This window comes from Micromesistius poutassou (genome assembly GCF_964030765.1).
Source record: "Micromesistius poutassou genome assembly, chromosome: 13".
In the NCBI taxonomy this organism is placed as follows: Eukaryota; Metazoa; Chordata; class Actinopteri; order Gadiformes; family Gadidae; genus Micromesistius; species Micromesistius poutassou.
The window spans coordinates 13,745,399-13,763,613 of record NC_140283.1 but is presented as its reverse complement, the minus strand read 5'-3'; the positions used below and the strand labels follow the sequence as shown (position 1 = coordinate 13,763,613).

Genomic DNA, 18,215 nt, shown 5'->3' with positions numbered 1-18,215 from the left:
TACATATGGCACCCTGGTGTGCTTTCAATTAGTTTGGCATTTGAGGTCTGATATTCATCCGTCCATTCATTCATCTTTTTAGGTTTGACCTCCATATATCACATCACACACATCAGGGTGTTCTGCCTTGTTGAATGGTGCCGCATGAATGGTACATTCACTCGTATTTGAGATTTGTAATGCGTTAACACACAGAACATGGGGCTCTCCTCCGCCACAGAGACTAGCCACTGTTTGATTTCATGAATGTATTATAATAACTATGGTTTATAATATAAAGTCAAAAGTCAAAGTCTAAGTTTATTGTCATTTGTGCAGAAAACGCAGGGTCATTCTCTACATTGAAATTCTTCTTGACCTGGCAGGCAAACAATATGTAGGAGGCATGCATCCATCGTTCCATCCCTCCACCCAATCATCAATCATCCATTCACCCCATTGGTCCACCCCCCTGTCCATCCATTCACCAGAGCCATTACCATACATTCATCCACCCAACCATAGTTCAGTCATTAACTGTCTGACCTAGCTTATCACCAAGCAGGACAGCATGTTTCACTCACACACACGCACGCACGCACACACACACACACACACACACACACACACACACACACACATACACACACGCACAAACACACACATGCACACACACAAGCAGTCACACACACACACACACACACACACACACACACACACACACACACACACACACACACACACGTGCACATACACTTTCTCTCGGTCATTAAATCATACCTTACTCCCTTCCCTCCTCCTCATAAACTGAAATTAAATTCAAACTCCAAGTATTAACCACAATAACATGAATTAATACCACAAAACACTTAGATATTAAGCATTAGCATATATCATAAGCAGAAAGAGCAGACTAACATACACACACATTTGGAAAAACCTTACACATACAAATAACAAAACATAAATAGACACATAAAAACACTCGCACTCACAATCACACCCATTTCTTAATCACACACACACACACACACACACACAATTACACACAATCAAATGGTAGACATAGACATAGACGCTGAGTACTAGGCAGAATCATTGTGTTGGTATCAGACTGGGGAAGCGGGTGGGGCCGAGCTCCATCCACAATACTTACCCACTGATCCACATAGGTCACTCCCTTCCTCCCCCCCACACACACACACACACACACACACACACACACACACACACACACACACACACACACAGACTTTCGCTCAGTCGTTATATCATACCTTACTCCCATCTCCCGCCCATCCGTCCTCCTCATAAAAGGAAATTAAATTCAAACTAAATTCAAAAGTAAATTTAATTTCTGAGTTTAAATTTTAATTTCTCAGTAAATAATTCACCACAATAACATGGATTAACACCACAAAGCAAGACAATAAGCCTTAACACATATCATGAGCAGAGTCGGCAGACTTCCCTTCATCTTGGCAGAAACTCCCACATGTTGATGTCACACTGTCTGATTTTGAAATGCCATGTAGTGGGTAATCAATCCTGCTCCTGGCAAAATAGGGGCCCCTAGTCAACTTGAATGCCCTTTCAGTTGTGCTGTCAAAAATGGAGTATAGCTGGTTGACACATTATTAAAACGCACATGTCCTTCGCTGACTGTTTAGTTGAGTGACAAACTTGCTGTGTAAACGGCATATAAACATAAGGTATAAGTCTTTCAGGGCACCTGTGTCGGAAATCTGATTCTGGTGGTGTTATAACACAGCTCTGTATCTACATGTTTGTCTCTGGCTTGTGATCTGATGACCTGTAATGAACGACGAGTGCCAACACACTCTATCTGTCTCTCGCCCTGGTTTTCCAACATAACCTGTCTCTGATAAAAACACCAGTCCTTGTGTTTAGCCACATGTTCCCTATGGTCACCACACTGTTCATGGTTTATTATAAGGATCCCCATTAGCTGACGCCCCGGCGACCACCAACCAGCTAGCCTTCCTGGAGTCCACAACAATGTTACCTTTCACACAGTCAGTCTTAACAATGGGTGACCAGCATTTTGTCTCTCACCATAAGATACTCTCCTTCTTCAAACATGCCACCTCATCTTATATTTGGTATTCTCTCCCCCATCTCTCCCCCCCATTAAGATGCGGTCCGTAGACCGGGTGTTCAAGTTCATCGACCTGCCCTCCGAGGAGACCCACCAGGGCCGAGGGGGCCAGGACCTGGTCATCGACAACCCCCACGCAGACGGCCTCTGGCCCAGCCGCGGACACATGGACGTGCAGGGGTTGTCGGCCAAGTACACGGAGACGGGGCGCGCTGTGCTCAGCAACGTGTCCTTCAGCGTGGACGGAGGACAGAGCGTAAGTCTCTCTGTCTCTCTCTCTCTCTCTCTCACTCTCCCTCTCTCTCTCTCTCTCTGGCTCTGTGGTTTGGTTTTCTTCAGATAAAGTCAAAGAATCACTAAAAAAACATCCTGTGTAGGAGAGGATAGACACAATCCACGATCTCCAAGGTGATTCGACGGCCGACTTCGAAGCCGCTTCGCTAGCTTATTGACGATCTGAACTTTACTTTAGTGGGTACAATGGAGGTGAAGGTCAGCATCAACAGGGTTAGGCAGGGAGCGCATAGGAAATTGGACGATTGGAACACAGTCCAATCATTAGACTGGACACTTAGCAATTATTGCTAAGTATTAGCACTCTAGTTTAGGTCCTAATGGTGTTGCAAGCGACCCAACCCCACTTAGTCCACTTCTGGAAAAGCAAATGTATCCTTAATACAATAACAGTGATATCATGAAACATGTGTGTTTGTGTGTGTGTGTGTGTGTGTGTGTGTGCGTGTGTATGTGTCTATGCGTGTGTGTGTATAGGTGGGTCTCCTGGGTAGGACCGGCTCTGGGAAGAGCACCCTGCTGTCGGCCCTGCTGCGTCTGGCCTCCACCGACGGGGAGATCTCTGTGGACGGCGTCTCCTGGAACTCTGTGTCCCTGCACACCTGGAGGAAGGCCTTCGGTGTGGTGCCGCAGGTACATCATCCTGCCACCAGGGGGGCCTATGGGCAACAACAACCATTAGCAGTTTTTACATTACATTTCTCCTGGTTTATGCAGAAAGTCTTCATCCTGACCGGAACGTTCCGGATGAACCTTGACCCCCATGGACGCTACAGCGATGAAGAGCTGTGGAAAGTGGCAGAGGAGGTGAGCTCCACCTCACAGCCATCTACCTGACTGTTTGTCTGTTTCACTCAAAAGCTCCTGCTGACTTTATATTGGCGTGTTTGAATGTGAAATAATGTAATATTCAACTAAGGTTTCTGTTGTTTCCAAAATGTGTCAACGCTCCCTTTCACCTCACTTCTGACCCCTCCTGGTGAAAAATGGTTTCACAGCAGCAACTATGCAATGGCGCTATGTTTCAATTATATTTATTTAGGCATTTCTACTGTTCTACGTTCCCACACAACTTCCGCTTTATCAATGGTTTTATGTATCAAGCATATGCTATTGTGATGCTATTGCTGTTGGTATATGTTAGTATTACGATCATTTGGTAGAGTTGTAAATTCCAGGTTTTCGCAAAATAACTATGTTAAGTTAACCACCATAGACAACCCTATTTTGTTTACTGTCAATTGCTAAACCAGAAATACAACTAATTATTCGCGTTCGACTCATGAACTGGGGAGGTTCGAAATACTGATTTCAGGCTTTGTTATGTGTGCGTGTGTGTATGTATGTGTGTATGTGTGTGCGTGTGTGTGCCCTAGGTGGGTCTGAAGTCTGTGATCGAGCAGTTCCCGGACAAGCTGGACTTCCAGCTGGCGGACGGGGGAAGCATGCTGAGCAACGGCCACAAGCAGCTGATGTGTCTGGCCCGCTCCATCCTGAGCCGGGCCCGCATCCTGCTGCTGGACGAGCCCTCCGCCTACCTGGACCCCATGTCAGTAGACGCACCCTGCACACACACATACACACATATACAGACACACATGCATGCATACACAACCTCACACAGAAACGCACACATGCACAAACACACACAGCCATGCGTACAGACATATACATTCACACACTCATACAGAGTAGACTGGCACACACATACACCCGCAAAGACAGACATGTACACACATGCACGCATGGACACGCATAAACACGCGCACACACACACACACAGACACAAATATGCATATGCATATACAGTACATGCACCTTTAAAACTAAAAACACATACAGACAGGGCAACAAGAGGTAACATTGATACTCGCCATTGTGTCATTAAAACACACTCAAACACTCACAATATCACCATGTCTTCACGTAAACACCATCAGATTTGGAACAAATGAGAAGATCTAAACAGAACATATCTGTATGTGTATCTGTGTGTGTGTGTGTGTGTGTGTGTGTGTAGAACTCTGCAGGTCCTAAGGAAGACGCTGAAACAGTCCTTCTCCAGCTGTACCGTCATCATGTCAGAACACAGAGTGGAGCCCTTGTTGGAGTGTCAGTCCTTCCTGGTAAACCCCACCCACCCACCCACCTACACACACACACACACACACACACACACACACACACTCACACGACTGGCAGTGTTCCTTCCCATAGCCTTCCTTCCCATAATGCCCTCAGCAGAAAATATCTGGCAGTGTGCCCTCTCTCCTGTTTAGTTTGATTGATTGAATTCAGACATGTTGAGGGGTTGCTTCTCCCCAGTCCTTCAGTCACACCTCTGATACTGTTGACCCCTTTCCAGATGATGGAGGGCAGCTCTCTGAAGCGCTACGAGTCCATCCAGAAGCTGCTGAACGAGACCAGCCACCTGAAGCAGGCCATGAGCCCCGCGGACCGGTTGTGCCTCTTCCCCGCGCTGCAGAGGCTCAACTCCAAGCGCGTGGCCCCCCAGGGAGCCAAGATCAGCGCCCTGCAGGAGGAGGCTGAGGACGACGTCCAGGACACCCGGCTCTGAGATACTGTGTGTGCACGCTAACTCATACGCACACTCAGACACACAAAGGCGTTTAAAAAAAAAAAAAAAAATTTCCCATTCTCAAGTATGATTTGTGGTTCAAGAGTTTGAAACGAGTAAGCTACAAACACATGGTAACGCCCTACACGTGCCTGTATTCTGGGTCTTAGACGTGTCTTTAAGAGTACAGGGGGCTTTGCAGCCGCATGAAGGAATCCCTGGGGGGAGAGTTACCGCACAAGTCCCCGTGTTGAATGATCAAAGAGAGTTCGCTTTGTTGTAGCAGAAAAAAGGAAATAGCTTAGGAAATAGCTTTGCAGCTTAATGCAATGCCATTGCACAGTGTGTGTTTCGTGTGTGTGTCAATGTGTGTGTGTGTGTCTCTATTGAAGCCTTCCATCCCATAATGCACTCAGCAGAAAATGTCTCCCCTACTCAGTTTGATGTGAACTTTAGACATGTTGAGGGGTTTCTACACAAATGATTGGGGTTTAATCTATTTTTATATTAGATCATAAGCTGGTGTTTGTACTGTTCTTTCTGAAAACCCAAATCGTGTGTGAACCAGAGCTGCCTTACCATATCAGATTGGACTATTGTGGGACAGATTCTGATCAATATATCATTTTACTTCAGCACAACCTTTCCCTTCATGAGGTAACATTGTCTTCCAGCCGATAGGGGAAATAATGCAAATTGTGGTGCAGTCTTAAAAAGGACAGTTTTTCCATCCAAAACCCCTAAACACACCAAGAGCGTTCACTTACCCCAATCATCACCCAAAGCTATTGACCTGCAGCCCAACACCCGCAGTACTGTGGAATCAAAAGTGTACCAAAAGAAAACACAAACTAACAGTGGTATGACAAGTAAAAACGTCTAACGAGGAGACTGGTGAACAAGGCGACTGTGCAGCAATCAGTGATGACCTCATTCATTATCTTTTTTTCTAAGCACTTTAAACAGACACATTAAGGTACTCTAAGTCTATCCACATCTGGGCCACTCAGTGACGCAAATAACCCTGAAAATACAAGCAAATGGTAGCTCCCATAAACCTTAAAACCCCTTCCCTTACCATGGTCCAGTATTTCCAAAAATACTCATTCTCCTGGAGAACAAAAGGCATTGATCTTATATTATTAGATCATACTTAAATAAGTTAAAAATTAACTTAAATAAGATAAAAATTAATTAACATTCCATGTTAATTACATGGAATAAACATGGAATGTGTTCTCTTTTCATGCTGATTTATACGTTTCAAATATCCTTAACCACACATCAAAATGTGTTTCTTTAATTTAAATGATTGTTTGGCCCTGATTTCCTTAAAGGTTATTTTGGAAACTGGAAGATATTTTAGCTCTTTATTCTTATGTTTTTGCTTATTTTTTAGAACGGGACTGTTTCGTAAAAGCCTTGATTCTGAATCTTAAGGTACCTTGAAAATGTAACCAGGCCTAAGGACTTGGTTTTTAGTGTTTTTCATTCATAGGAAAATTACTTTATGTATAAATGCTTTTGATCAACTGATATATGCAGTCAAAGATAAACTATTTTGAGATTTTATGAAACCAGCTTGTTTGTGTGTTCTTTGGCTGAAATAATTGTTCTATCCCCCCTAGTGGAAATCAATTGTAGGAATAAAACCAAGTTTGAATTCAGACGGGGGCCGTGTAATTATGGGTAGTTAAAATATTTATTATGGCTTCTGGCTGACAAAGGACGTGAATCTGTTACTTATTGCCACATTTCCGTTTACTTTGAAACAAGTAGACGGCTCAGAACCAAACGTGATTGAAACAAACACTATGTACAAGAGCTTATTCTCAGCAGGATCAATACCACACTTGTTTTTTCCACTGTACAAGCATCATACCACAGACACCAATCTATATACCAGTTAAAAGTCTACTCATTTGTTATTTACAAATATATTTGGTAAAACCCTGATTATTTTCCAAAGGTACTTAAACCAACCTTGCGACTATTTAAAGATTAAACACTTGAAGATCTGAAAAATACTTAACAAAATAAAAAGTCATCCCTGTTTTATTCCAGAATATTAAACTCAGGAGCGGCGCGTCGGCTCACTGTTATCCCCGTGTCTCGATTGGGTCGCTCTTCACATGCTTACACAGTAGTGTCGTGTACTCGCGGTATTACCCGTCACAGAGTAATATTCTGGAGTAAAGTCCGAGTGGCCTTCCTCTGGCTGCGTCGTGACCCTTCATCCCCGCGGCACAGAATTAAAACTATGGTCCCCACGCACACAACTGCAGTACAGGAGTAACAGTGTAACAAGTACAGATATTAAGTACAAATACTTCAAAAGGTCAAATCGTCCAAACCTTTTTCTTTACAATGTAAGGGGGCAGGGCGGGTTGTGGGGGGGGTTAGGGAGGGAGGGGTCGTGTCACGGCGGCGTTTACTCCGTCTAGTCGTCGGGGGCGGAGGGGGGGGTTTTGGCGCGTCAGTCGTCTCGTTTCTTGTGGTTGTCGTGCGCGTCCTTGTGGAGGATCCAGATGTCCTGGGGCTGTGGGGGCTGTTGCTGGCTGACGGTGTTGCTGTTGTTGACGATGTTGTTCTCATTGTCGCGGTGGTTGTGGTTGCTGTTGGCGACGGCTGGCCTGGCTTTGCTGCGGTTGGAGGGGGCGTGTCCCCGGCTAGCTCCGGCGCTACCACCGTCACCGGCGTGGCCACACCCAACCCCGGTGCTGGTGGTAGCGGCGGCGGGTCGGGTCTGCTGGCCCCTGCTGCTGGGGACGGGGAGCTGCGATTTGAGCCGGGGCCCGGAGCGCCGGGGGCTCTGGGGGGCCTGGCTGGGGGCACTGGCTGGCGGTACTGTGCTGGACCGGGGGCCACTGGTCTGAGGACACACGGCGACACACGGGTGTAAGAATAGGACTACATTCATGTTGGGTTTTTAAGGCAGGTTTTCTGTATTTGTTTTGGGTTTTATTTTCTATTCTTTTTAATCTCTTGTTCCTCTTCTACTTTCTGTGGTGTCCAAGCAGCCACCATGACCATGTGATTGTCCGGTTCAGGCAGTAGAGACTAGCAAGTAGTTCCTCTAATGGTCTGTGGGTGGTTCAAAGAAGGTTACAGTGGCGCCACCATTCTAGGACGACCGGAAGAAATGTGATGTTTTCTTCTTCGGTTGAAATCTCAGGAGGCCATTCATTGCAAAGGGTTTCAATTAACCATGTTTTTGTTTTGCACACACACAATAAAATAAAATGGGTATTATATCTTTATAATAACCATCTATATCTCTTGAGTCAGACCAACAAGTCACTTGGACAGGAAAAACAATAGCTAGCAAGGAAATATTCAGCACTCTCTCAATATTGTATCTCTTTCCAAGGAGTAGGGAAAGACTCCAAAAATGTCTAATACTCTCAATACATTTTGAATAGGATCAATATTTGAATGACCTAAAAACGAAGAGGCAAAGAGGTGTTCTCAAACAAAGCACAATATTTGTGGTAGAGTTGCCGAGTCATTGGTCAGTCGCAGTCACATGACGTTGCTGCTCACCTCCTGGCTGTGTGGCTGTGGGCGGAGCTGTGGGCTGGTTTCCGGGAGCCTCCTGCATGGAGGGGAACTGGGCAAGTCCATCATGTCGTCCATGGTGGTCTGGACCATCTACAGCAAGCAAAGCAGGACAAGAGAGATGGTGAAGGGGTCGAATCCTAGTTGAAATCCCACCAAGTGGGTATCATACCTTCTCTACAGGAAGGACATCCCCAGAAAGTATGAAATAATATATATCTACATTTTGTATCAGGTAATAATAATAATAGCTGTTCATAATGCAATTAATTTGTCGCTAGACCTGCATGCAATATTAAAAGCAGCTTGTTCATGAAACACAAACAAGACACAACAAGACATCAAGACACATTAAAGTGTCTAAGCAGTAGGTTAGCAGATATTACTTTTTTAATACCAGAATGTGGTTTGGTTGGTGTGGGTGTTCGCATGCAGATGCGTGTACCTTGCTGATGTCAGGCTCCGATTTGCTGGTGCACATGCTCTGTAGCTCTCTGATGAGGTCCGTCTCTTCGTCTGAAAAAACAGACAGACATACAGAGTCCCCGGCCGCTGTCCTGCAACACACACACGCGCACGCACACGCGCACGCACACACACACACACACACACACACACTGAGCAATTGTTCCCAAATTGGAGTCTTAAGTGATGTTTATCTACTCTATAGCCATGCAAATAGTTTGATATCTTCAGCATCGTTCTTGTCCCACCAAAATCCATCCGGCAGAGGGCCCAGCAGATCCTCCCTTGTGTATGAAAGCGAGAGCACTGCTGCCCTCTGCTGGCATTTCATATTACAGATTCTACACATCATTTATTATGTCAACAAACTCCCCACTGACCTCTGGTTGTTGCCGTTGGTGAGACTGACATCAACACTGGATAGTGAGCCTGCAATAACAACATAACCATGGTTGACTTTCCAGTGACCTCACATACCCTATATAGACCCCTTTCACAGTGAAGTCATCGTGGGACTGTGTCACTCACAACCCTAATTATGGGTCTGCTACTTTTCTGTAGCAGGGCGCAGGTAGTAGACCAACCTAGTGAAGGAAAGTCTACCAGCCACGCCCTGGTACATAAAGGGAGCAGACCCATAAGGGTCCATTAGACTTACTGGACATGTTTTCTGTTCGGACACACCCCTTACCCTCTCTGAAAGAGCCTCCACTGCTCCAGCCGGAGGAGGAGCTTGTCTTCTTTCGAGGGCTCGTATTGGCTCGTCGCCACATGCCACTGGCCCGCCCCTTCCTTTCACTTCCACTGGTTCCCCTACAGGAACCAATGGCAGAGAGGGGGAAGGTCCCGCCCCTTAACTCCAGCAGGTACCGGTCGAGCTCTAAAAAACACAAAAGAGCACAAAAGTCAGTGTGTTCACACTACTCTCTTGAGGCCAGAGTGGGATTTCCTAGACGTTAGCGAGATCTACAGAGATGACCAAAACCGGGGGGACAACCTCGTACTATGTCCTCCTCAACATGCGAGCACCTCCACAAAAGGTGGCTCTGAACAGGTGCAGCTGTACGCCCACAGCGGCAACGCAAACACAGAGCACGACATGGCTCTTTGTTTGGATACATGGCGGACCCCCGCATGAGACTAAACACTGGACCACGCCGTACGGCTGTGGTGGATGCAGACTGCTGGTCTGACGGCCAAGCTGTGAGAGCTGCTGCTGCTGCCGCTGCCGCCGCCTCAGGGCCAGTGTACACTTAGCGTCTCGTTCCGACCGCCTACGCTTTTCTTCAATCGCTTCCAAGGAGGAGCAGAGAGAGAGAGGGCAGAGTGTGCGTTTCATTTTTGAAACGAGTGGGTTGTTTACGTATAAATATAGACTTTCCAGTCAGTTACCTTCATGAATCAAAACGGAAATGTCTGTGTCTGCCTACGCTGCTTTCATCCCGCATGGACGCACAATAAGAAGTAATCGGCGATGATGTTAAGCTCTGAGCTAAGGAGCTTACTCGGCTATTTGACAGGTTTTTTTCTGCGCACAATAGCTTTCGTCCCGGCGAGGTTCCAGCGCACGTCTGCCAGAAAAAGATGCTTACGTGGACACGGTGTACCCCGAGTGTAGTACATGTGTTACACTGTGCGTCACAAGTCACTTTGACCTTCAGAGTATTGTCCTACATCTCCTGCCTCCTGCCTTAACTCGTGTCCCTCACTTTGAATTACACACAGACACACACACACACATACACACACACACACACACACACACACAGACAGACAGACAGACAGACAGACACACGCAAACACACACACGCACCGGCTCTCGGCAAGGGGCAGCCTGGGACAACAGCCTTGTTGAGCAGGATGCTGAGGGCGGCTTTCACCACCGCCTGCTGCCCGGGACTCAGGCACTGGTTGCTAGGAGACGCCTTCTTGGGCGACGACGGAGACGGGCGCCTGGCTGTCACCCGGGCAACCATGGCCTCCTCCACGCGCGGCACGATGATGGCGTTCCACAGACGCGCCAGCCATCTGAGGTGACGCACGCAGAGACACAAGACACACATACAAGAGTGTTAATAAAGATGACTACTTGCATGAACTTCAACAGCAGACTCATGGCCTCATTCAGTCTTTAGGTTATTCTAGAGTTCAGTGTTTGACGTGCGCGCACACGCACACACACACACACACACACACAAGGAGGTGGGACTGACTTGGTGGTGGCCTGGGGTGTGTGAGGGACCAGAGGACAGGACAGGAAGAGCTGGGGGCCCAGCAGGGCCTCGGGACAGCCCAGACGGGACACACAGGCGTTGAGCTGCTGCCACACCTGACACACCCACAGCACTGAGCGCTCCATGTGGCCCTCAGGGGCCCAAAGCCCGGTGCCCACCTGGAGACAGACAGATAGAGAGACAAAGAAAGAGAGAGAGACAGACAGAGCCAGACAAATAAAGAAAGAAAGCCAGATAGAGAGTGAAAAAAGAGAAAGAGGAAGAGAAAGAGAGTGAGAGACAGAGTGAGATCCAAAAAGAAGAGTGTGAGAGACATACAGTGAGACAGACAGAGAGAGTATTGAGAGGAAAAGGGGATATATGGAGAGAAAGACCAAGAGGGAAGAGATGGAGGGAGGAAAATGGGATAGAGAGAGACTGTCAGTGTCAAGTCTAAAGCACATCAATCAGTTAATTGCTTTTATGTATCCTGTTATTCCCCTAAGCACCCCGGGCCTTTCCATGGCTAAGGGAATAAGTAATCATCCCAACTGACCTTGTGCAGCAGTTTCCGGTGGAGGTGCCTTCCCAGAAGGCCGTGCAGCGGCTCTTGCTCCCAGCGCAAGGTCACCCAGCGAAAGTGCTGCTGGAGGCGGAGCTCACAACCCTGGAGGTGTGGCTTAGACAGTGTGCCAATCAAGAAGCAGCCTTCCCGGAAGTAGTGAGGACCTACAGGTGTCAAGAAAGTATGTATATTCAGTTGGACGTCTGTTTAATCACCCTGTGATCTTGGGTCAAAATATGAGGAGATATATTGACCAGGTTACCCCAAGATATACTCAAAGATTCATATCACAGTCACAGTCGTTTGGCAATAATAAAGACTTGACTCGACTTGAAGTGTAAACCACCTCTTCACTGTTGAGCAGCCCCAATGAGAGGCACTGAGGCAGTTCAAGAGGAGTCCGGATCAGCGTGGCACCAGCGCCTACCTGTGGGCAGAGCCAGGCTGGCCGAGCCCCTGTTGTCCAGGCTGTGGCACAGGTCCCCCAGCAGGCCAGCCAGGGAGGGGGTCTTATCCAGACCCTCCAGCAGCACCAGCACCGAGCCGGCAGCAGACGGGACGTCAGCCGCTCGGCCCGCCGGGACCAGGAAGCCTGGAGGTGAGAGAGAGAGAGAGGTCACGTGATCTAGAGGGCTAAATACAGTCTCACTGCTAGATGTCACGTGATCTAGAGGGCTAAAAACAGTCTCACTGCTAGAGGTCACATGACCTACAGGGCTGGTTACAGTCTCACTGCTGGAGGTCACATGATCTAGAGGGCTAAAAACAGTCTCACTGCTAGAGGTCACATGACCACCAGGGCTGGTTACAGTCTCACTGCTGGAGGTCACATGATCCGCAGGGCTGGTAACAGTCTCACTGCTAGAGGTCACATGATCTACAGGGCTGGTAACAGTCTCACTGCTAGAGGTCACATGATCACCAGGGCTGGTTACAGTCTCACTGCTGGAGGTCACATGATCACCAGGGCTGGTAACAGTCACTGCTGGTTCAATGTTTACAAATGAATGGACAATATCATTATTAGACTGAGTGAGAACTTTCAGTGTTTTTTTTTTGGTTCTCCCATGATGCAGGTGTTGTATTAGGATAACAATATATTGGTATATAGTCACTTCAAATGTTTATCGTTTCGATTGTCCTTTTTCAAATACCAAGCTGTTGATCAAAATGGGACAAAGGCAATATCTTTCCATTATTCAACTGATATTCAAAATGCATATTATTGTTATTTGGCCACCATACTGCTTGATGTATATATATGTGTGTGTGTGTGTGTGTACACTGTGTTTGTCTTTATTTACCACAGCTCATGAAGGTCTCCAGCAGCTGCTCTTTGGTCAGGCTCTCATCCACCTCTACCCTGATGACATCACAGGCCACGCCCCCGGCTTCCTGTTTGGTCTGAGAGGAGTGGAGAGAGGGAATCGGAGCGTGGAGGAAATGGAAATGAGATGAGGAGGAGTGGAGAGAGAGAGAGAGCGAGAGGAGGTTGTCATGGAAACAAAGAGGCTCTGCTGGGGTACCCACAGCCATAGGTAACGAAAGGAGAGAAAGGATACCTCATTTACCAGAGCGTGGTTTAAAAGTATCTAAGATGGCCGCCAGACATTCTCTCGGTCCAAGGGCAGCCCGGCTAATCTGTCTGCTCTGGGAAATACTTTGATGGTACGGCCGCGGAGATACTGATGCTGTTTCTATGGCAACCCATCTAGTGAGATGTGTTTCTTGTACGAAACCAAGATCACCAAGTTAAATCGACATTATCAGTGTTTCACTTCCACCATTTCAATTCAGGAATATTATATTAATATTAATATAATATTAACAGAATGAATACCTTGTATATGAATATAATCGTAGTTGTATTTCATCATTGGGGATTATCCAATGCCTAATCTTGGATCCAGACAGCCCTTCTATGTTCTAGCAGAACTCTTCTGCCACAGAGCCTGGCCAGTGGCAAGGTGGAGCTTTAGGAAGGGGATTTTAACATATTTCTACCGTGGCAAGTCTCCACGAGTTGATTTGAAACCTTCATAGCCGTCTAACAACGTTGGTGTCTGGACAGGACGTTTAAGCTTCTCTTCCCCCCCGCTGGCCAAGTTTATATTAGCTGTCAGCCGGTTACTTGCTTACGCAACATGATGCAAAAGAAAGAACGAAAACACTCTGTTCACCCATTTTTGAGCCTCTCTGCTATCAGACTGCAGATTATGCATCTTAAGTCTGTTTTATGTGAGGATACTGTGCCAAGTGACAATTTAAGTGACAGGTTTATCCCCTGGTGCCATGCGGTCCAGGTCTCACCTTAATGCAGCGAGCGATCTGATTGGCTATGTGCTCCTGACAGCTGCCCTCCACTCCATGGAAGACGAGGTTCCCGTACTGCTCCACCTGTTAAGAAACACCAACACATCCGTCCATAGACCAATCAGTGACTGAATCTATGCATAATTACTGTGTAAAGACGCGTGTTGCTATCCACTCCACTTGAATCATTCACATGTTCGTTCATACATGTCTGACTGATGGAACACACATGACAGTCGGTGGATGGGTCATTGAGTCAGTTCGCCCTACACCCACCAGGGGGCATTCCAAGATGACAAACCTCACAGAACCAGGTTCCAGATTTTGAATCTATACCCGCTTGCTCCCTATGCTGTCTCTGCACTCCCTTTCATGTGTCAATCTCCCTCTAGCTTTTCTCTCTCTTCCGTACTTTTCCTGTCTCTTTCTGAATTGCTGCTGTCTTACCCTGCTGTCTAATCCCTCCATCCTGCTCTGTTTTGAATGAATGTGTGTGTGTGTGTGTGCCCATGTGTATGTGTATGTGTGCCCGTGTGTGTATGTGCCCGTGTCTATATGTGTATGTGTGTGTATGTGTGTGTCTGTGTGTATGTGGCTGTGGGCTCGCCTACCAGTCGGATGTAATTGTTGAGCAGAGGCTCTCCTTGTGAGTGAATATGTGTGTGTGGGTGCGTGTGTCTGTGTGTGCCCGTGTGTGTGTGCCCGTGTGTGTCTGTGTGTATGTGGCTGTGGGCTCGCCTACCAGTCGGATGTAATTGTTGAGCAGAGGCTCTCCTTGTGAGTGAATATGTGTGTGTGGGTGACTGTGTGTGTGTGTGTGTGTGTGTGTGTGTGTGTGTGTGTGTGTGTGTGTGTGCCTGTGTTAGTGCGCCGGTGTGTGTGTGCCCGCGTGCGTCTTTCTGTGTGTGGCTGTGGGTGCGCTTACCAGTCGGATGTAGTTGTTGAGCAGAGGCAGTGGTAGAAGAGACTCCAGAGCCAGCTCATCCAGACACATCTCCGACAGGCCTGTCATGGTTCCCACGCGCACACACGCACACACAAGCCCAGAGGGAATGAGTTCAAAGAAGGCGCACACAAAAATGAAAAATCTACATATGGAGAGCACACACACACACCCAGAGGATATTAGCTCAAGGAAGGCACTCACAAAAAACGAATAACCACACACACACACACACACACACACACACACACACACACACACACACACACACACACACTTTGCCAACCAGAAGCAGTACAGCCGAGCCCTACAGTTATACAAACTGAGTCACACAGCAGCGCAGCCCTATAGGAACGACTACTCCCACCCAAAGCCTCTTCACATCTGGCATGTGAATGGGACCGTCCCTGGTGATCTGTCGGCAGGCTATAAATACAGCTGGGACCTCAGAATCCAACCTGGTCCATTGTCACCCGACCCTTTGCTAATGTAGCATGACCTAAATGTAGGTCCCATCGATCAAGTGGGCCACATTCACAAGAGGTGTTTCACACGTGACAGCAACACAAGTACTTGTCCGTTACAGTTTGCCACTAATTTTCAATACCCTTTTCCCCCAATGCGCCTTTGTGAACGTCCCACGAATGACACAGCTGTGACCCTATTCCCATTCATGGTCGGTTGAGAATCCGAGAAATACAGGACACGGTAAAGACATTACATCGTCGTGGAAACAGACCATCACTCAGGCCGATGAATAATGAATAGTGGCGTTCACGTATTGCATATGCCCACTTCCTCCTCCATTTTTTATACGGTGGCCAAAGTCCATAAAAGTGAAAAGACTATAGGAGACGTCAGGCGGTGAGTGGGTCGTAAGACTGTGTGCAGCGCGGTTGCCAGGTCTGTACCTTTGAGGCGGATGGTGATGCACTGGCTGTGAGGCTTCCGGACCAGGTCCCAGGGAGAGGGGGATAGATCCTGACCTGGCATCCACACTGTGTCACCTGGAAGTACACGTGCAGAGATACCCATGAGCGTGCAGACACACACACACACAACCAAATGGACTGCGAATAAAATGGTAAATGGACTGCATATATGTATATAGAGCTTTTATCCAAGTGTATACAATATTGCCTGACATTCACCCATTCATACACCGACGGCGGAGTCAAATCAGCCAACCTGCTCTACCTCCTGAGCTACTGCCGCCAACCACACTCACACACACACACACACATATATAAAATTCCCCCTCCCCCCCTATAAAATATCCATGATGCACATCTCACGCTCCTTGGCGACCCCTTCCCTCAGAGCTGCAGACGGGCTGGGCCGCTCTTACCGATGAGCACGGAGGAGATGCTGCGGGGGTCCAGGCCCAGCAGGGGGTGCTGGGGGTCGGGCCCGGCCGAGCACACCAGCTCCAGGTGGGAGGAGAGGGCGTGGCCCAGGCCCTGGGCCAGCTGCTCCCAGGACGTGAGCCGGTCCACGTGGAGCCGGCCCAGGACCACCACGCTGGCAGAGCCCGGACCCTCGGGCCCGTCCAGGGGACAGAGGGGCTCGGGACAGCCCGCGCCTCCGCCCGTGGAGCTCTGCAGACACAGCAGCACCCTGTAGGAGACTAGAGACAGAGGGGGGGGGGGGGGGGGAGAGAGACAGACGGACAGGTGGAGACAGATAGGCGGCCAGAGGGAGGACAGATGGAGGCAGGCAGATAGATGACAGATAGACGGAGAGATAGAGACAGGTAGACGGACAGGTGGAGGTAGATAGACGGACAGATGGAGTCAGACAGACGGATAGAGACATAGAGACGGGCAGTGATAAACAGATGGAGACAGAAAGAGAGACAGATGGCCAGATGGAGACGGATAGAGGTACAAGAGTCAAGAGAGGGAAAGGGGAGAGAGAGGGTGATTTAGAAATAATTAATTCAAAAGTCAAAGTCAAAGTCAAAGTGTTTTATTGTCATTTGTTCAGAAAACGCAGGGTCATTCTGTACATTGAAATTCTTATTGACCTGGCAGGCAAATTGACACAAACATTAAAGAGCGACACAGAATGACACAGCGTGACATCTTACTCCTGACTCTTCCTGCTTACAAAATATTTGACAATTTTCTTAAAACAAGAATTATCTAGGTTATAGATCCTAATTGTATATAAGTCATAAAGCCCCCCTCAGCATTTAGTGCGCACAGCCTTCTTCCCCTGATCAATATAAGAACATAGCGGGGAGAGGAGTCACTCACAGAGGTTCTCCAGCAGGTCTTTGCAGTCGTCTGTGGCGACGTCGTGGATGGTCCGGTTACACTCGTCTCTCCTCTCGATGTCCTGCTCAGTGTAGCTACACAGTACCTCCAGACACTCCTACACACATAAACACATAGACACACACACAGACATTGCTGATTCCAGGTAGGGTTTATTAAGTGACATCCCCTTGAAACGAGTTCAACCAATCAGATCACGTAGTAACCAATCAGAAGGTGCGATACCACCCAGTGTTTGATGCCTCTGCCCTCACCTTAAGGCCACTGGCAGCCGCTGTGTGCGCCGCAGTCCAGCCGTCGGTGTTAGCCTGGTTCAGTAGATCAGCGGGGAGCGCCAGAATGCAGGGGTCGAAGGTCATCGCCGTGGCCTCGCCAGGTAACGGATGGCAGAGCAGGAGGCGCAGAGTTTCCACGTGGCCGGAGCGCACGGCGGCGTGTAGCACAGTGCAGCCGTCCTGCATGCGCACACGCGCACACACACACACACACACACACACACACTAAATATATGGCTCCCCACATGCCAAGTGTCAAGGCACCATAGCAACCAGATCCTTGTGGTAACCATAGCAATACAGCAAGACTACATATTAGTGAGCCGATGCCATCCTAAGAGCCCCAAAAACAAAACATCACATCTGCCATTCTTCGGTCATCCAACAATTGTGTATTGTGTATATCGTTTTGTGTGAAAACAAACTCAAGTTGTGTTACTGTTAGAAAATGTCTGGTAGAAGGGCTGATCACATAACCTCCTCGAAACTGTATTTTAAATAAAGGAACTCATGACTGTGACTTCTGTATTACCGAATTAGACTTCTGCAATACGCACCAGAAGTGACATAAGTAACATGTATGTAACAAGATCTATCCCCTACATCGCTCTCAATCCTTCGTATTCCTCTTGTT

At 47.9% G+C, this 18,215-nt stretch overlaps 2 protein-coding genes across 2 annotated transcripts in view; one reads left to right on the top strand and one right to left on the bottom strand.

Annotated features, from left to right (window-relative positions):
• cftr (CF transmembrane conductance regulator) overlaps positions 1-4,970 on the top strand; it is a gene marked incomplete at both ends in the record, with an annotated part of 29,598 nt that extends 24,628 nt beyond the window's left edge. The window contains 6 exons of the mRNA XM_084476862.1: positions 2,136-2,354; positions 2,870-3,025; positions 3,110-3,199; positions 3,769-3,941; positions 4,413-4,518; positions 4,758-4,970. Coding sequence (XP_084332988.1) covers positions 2,136-2,354; positions 2,870-3,025; positions 3,110-3,199; positions 3,769-3,941; positions 4,413-4,518; positions 4,758-4,970 — 957 coding nt within the window. The remainder of the gene's footprint in view (positions 1-2,135; positions 2,355-2,869; positions 3,026-3,109; positions 3,200-3,768; positions 3,942-4,412; positions 4,519-4,757) is intronic.
• A 1,683-nt stretch (positions 4,971-6,653) lies between these two features.
• cttnbp2 (cortactin binding protein 2) overlaps positions 6,654-18,215 on the bottom strand; it is a 44,728-nt gene continuing 33,166 nt past the window's right edge. Inside the window, exons 8-23 of the mRNA XM_084477653.1 lie at positions 17,561-17,761; positions 17,286-17,403; positions 16,376-16,654; positions 15,939-16,034; positions 15,010-15,089; positions 14,082-14,168; positions 13,076-13,175; positions 12,199-12,363; positions 11,763-11,935; positions 11,207-11,385; positions 10,807-11,021; positions 9,685-9,873; positions 9,374-9,422; positions 8,974-9,085; positions 8,514-8,621; positions 6,654-7,842 (exon numbers count right to left, since the gene is read on the bottom strand). Of these exons, the coding sequence (XP_084333779.1) occupies positions 7,447-7,842; positions 8,514-8,621; positions 8,974-9,085; positions 9,374-9,422; positions 9,685-9,873; positions 10,807-11,021; positions 11,207-11,385; positions 11,763-11,935; positions 12,199-12,363; positions 13,076-13,175; positions 14,082-14,168; positions 15,010-15,089; positions 15,939-16,034; positions 16,376-16,654; positions 17,286-17,403; positions 17,561-17,761 (2,547 nt within the window). The 3' untranslated portion in view covers positions 6,654-7,446. The remainder of the gene's footprint in view (positions 7,843-8,513; positions 8,622-8,973; positions 9,086-9,373; positions 9,423-9,684; positions 9,874-10,806; positions 11,022-11,206; positions 11,386-11,762; positions 11,936-12,198; positions 12,364-13,075; positions 13,176-14,081; positions 14,169-15,009; positions 15,090-15,938; positions 16,035-16,375; positions 16,655-17,285; positions 17,404-17,560; positions 17,762-18,215) is intronic.